The following is a 2001-nucleotide window of genomic DNA, read 5'->3' on the forward strand; positions in this document are numbered from 1 at the left end:
AAAAGTAACTTCAATCAAATAACAATGATAATAACAATAATAATAATAACAATAATAATAATTAAAAAAAAGAATAGTGATAGCTTCAGAGGCCGTTCTGCTGCTGATGTGAGAGCAAACCTTTATTGTGAAAATCCTCCACGTGTTTCCTGTTCGGCTGAAGAACCACAGCAGAGGTTCTGCTGGGTGCTGGAGTCAGAACGCTCCATCTGGTCCAGGTCCAGGTCCAGGTCCAGGTCCAGCTCTTGGTGCATTGTGATCCAAAGATTTATAAATAATGATCCGAATTGCAGGTTCTGTTGCAGAGAGCAGCAGCTTCAGGCCCTGGACCTGTCAGTGAACGTGTCAGCCTCCCTGTCACCGTAGCAACCGTTACCACGGTGATGGATCTGGAGGTCATTGACCTCTGTGGACCTGAGAACTTGGTCTGTTTTGGGAGCTGTTTTAATAAAGCTCTGATGAAGATGATGAAGCTTCAGCTCTCTGTCAGTCTGAAACAGATGGTTTTTTACCACTCAGGGTTATGAAATCTGCCCCAGTTTCACAGATATGATTGGATTTATTGGACTTGTTGGACCTGCAGAGGCTCAGGAGAACTCAGCTGAAGATCAATAAACACTCAAATGTTCAGTTCACAGAGAAACATTAGATCTTTTTTCACGTTAGGATGATAAGTTATATAAGTGACCTGCAGACGTTTATCTGAGCTGTTTTTATAGATGTTTGAACAGAAAACTGCAGCTGAGTTTTAACAACTGAACATGTTTCTCTGCTCTGAAGCGCCCCCTGTGGAGTCGTATCAGTACTGCAACAGTTAATACAGTGATGTTGATAAACTCTTTATTTTCATGTTTTTCCGTTTACAGGTGAGTTTATGTCTCTGTTGGGTTTACAGATCATATTCTGACTGAAGCATCATTAAATCCTCTGTGTTCTGATGGACAGGGTGACGGTGACGGCAGCCTGCAACATGGACTTCAGCCGGTTCCCTCTGGACTCTCAGACCTGCTCGCTGGAGCTGGAGAGCTGTGAGTCAAACCCTCTGAGTCAGAATCTTACAGACGACGGTTAGAGCCTCCGAGCAAAAACAACTAAAAGATTCTGTTTTGACTTCTTATTCAGAATTCTGACTTTAATCCCAGATTTTTTTTTACTTATTTTTCTCAGAATTTTCACTTTAATCTCAGAATTCTGACTTTTCTCCCTGTGAATTCTGACTTTAATCCCAAAAATCTGAATAAAACCCCAGATTTATGACTGTTTTCCTCTGAATTTTGACTTTAATCCCAAAATTATGACTTTAATCCCAGACATTTTACTTATTTTTCTCAGAATTTCCACTTTAATCTCAGAATTCTGACTTTTCTCCCTGTGAATTCTGACTTTAATCCCAAAAATCTGATTTAAACCCCAGATTTCTGACTTTTTTCCTCTGAGTTCTGACTTTAATCCCTGAATTATGGATTTTCCCATTAGAATTTTCACTTTAATCCCTGAATTAATTACTTATTTTTCTCAGAATTTTCACTTTAATCTCAGAATTCTGACTTTTCACCCTGAACTATAACTTTAATTTCAGAATCAGGAAAATTCAGAATTTCACTTTTTAATTTTGACTTTAAAATTATATATTTTTTGCAAAAAATATATATCTGTATATCCTGTAAGCATCAGGAGTTCAGTCATCAGAGAAAAAGATTCATTTCAAGGCTCAGTTTTATTGATGAAAGCTGAAAAGGAAGGAATGTTGTTGCTCAATTAAATTTTCTTCTAAAGCAACAAGGACAGCAGAGACAACGAGGTAAATATAAAGGTTTAAAACCACAGAGAGAAAAAGAAATAAAAACACCCTGACACAAACGCTCAGTTTGATTTGAATGGTTTTTAAAAACATGTTGAGCTCCTGGAGTTAACTCTGTCTGTTAGCAAAATACCTCGGATTCAGGAAGAGCAGTGTGGTTTTGGTCCTGGTCGTGGAACACTGGACCAGCTCTACACCCT

General features: G+C 38.4%; 1 protein-coding gene across 1 annotated transcript in view; it reads left to right on the forward strand.

Moving 5' to 3' along the window:
* The window catches only part of gabrr2a (gamma-aminobutyric acid type A receptor subunit rho2a), a gene marked incomplete in the record, with an annotated part of 27857 nt that overhangs the window by 19325 nt on the left and 6531 nt on the right, over positions 1-2001 (forward strand). Inside the window, 1 exon segment of the mRNA XM_014011845.1 lies at positions 946-1028. Coding sequence (XP_013867299.1) covers positions 946-1028 — 83 coding nt within the window.

This window comes from Austrofundulus limnaeus, unplaced genomic scaffold (genome assembly GCF_001266775.1).
Source record: "Austrofundulus limnaeus strain Quisiro unplaced genomic scaffold, Austrofundulus_limnaeus-1.0 Scaffold85, whole genome shotgun sequence".
NCBI lineage: Eukaryota > Metazoa > Chordata > Actinopteri > Cyprinodontiformes > Rivulidae > Austrofundulus > Austrofundulus limnaeus.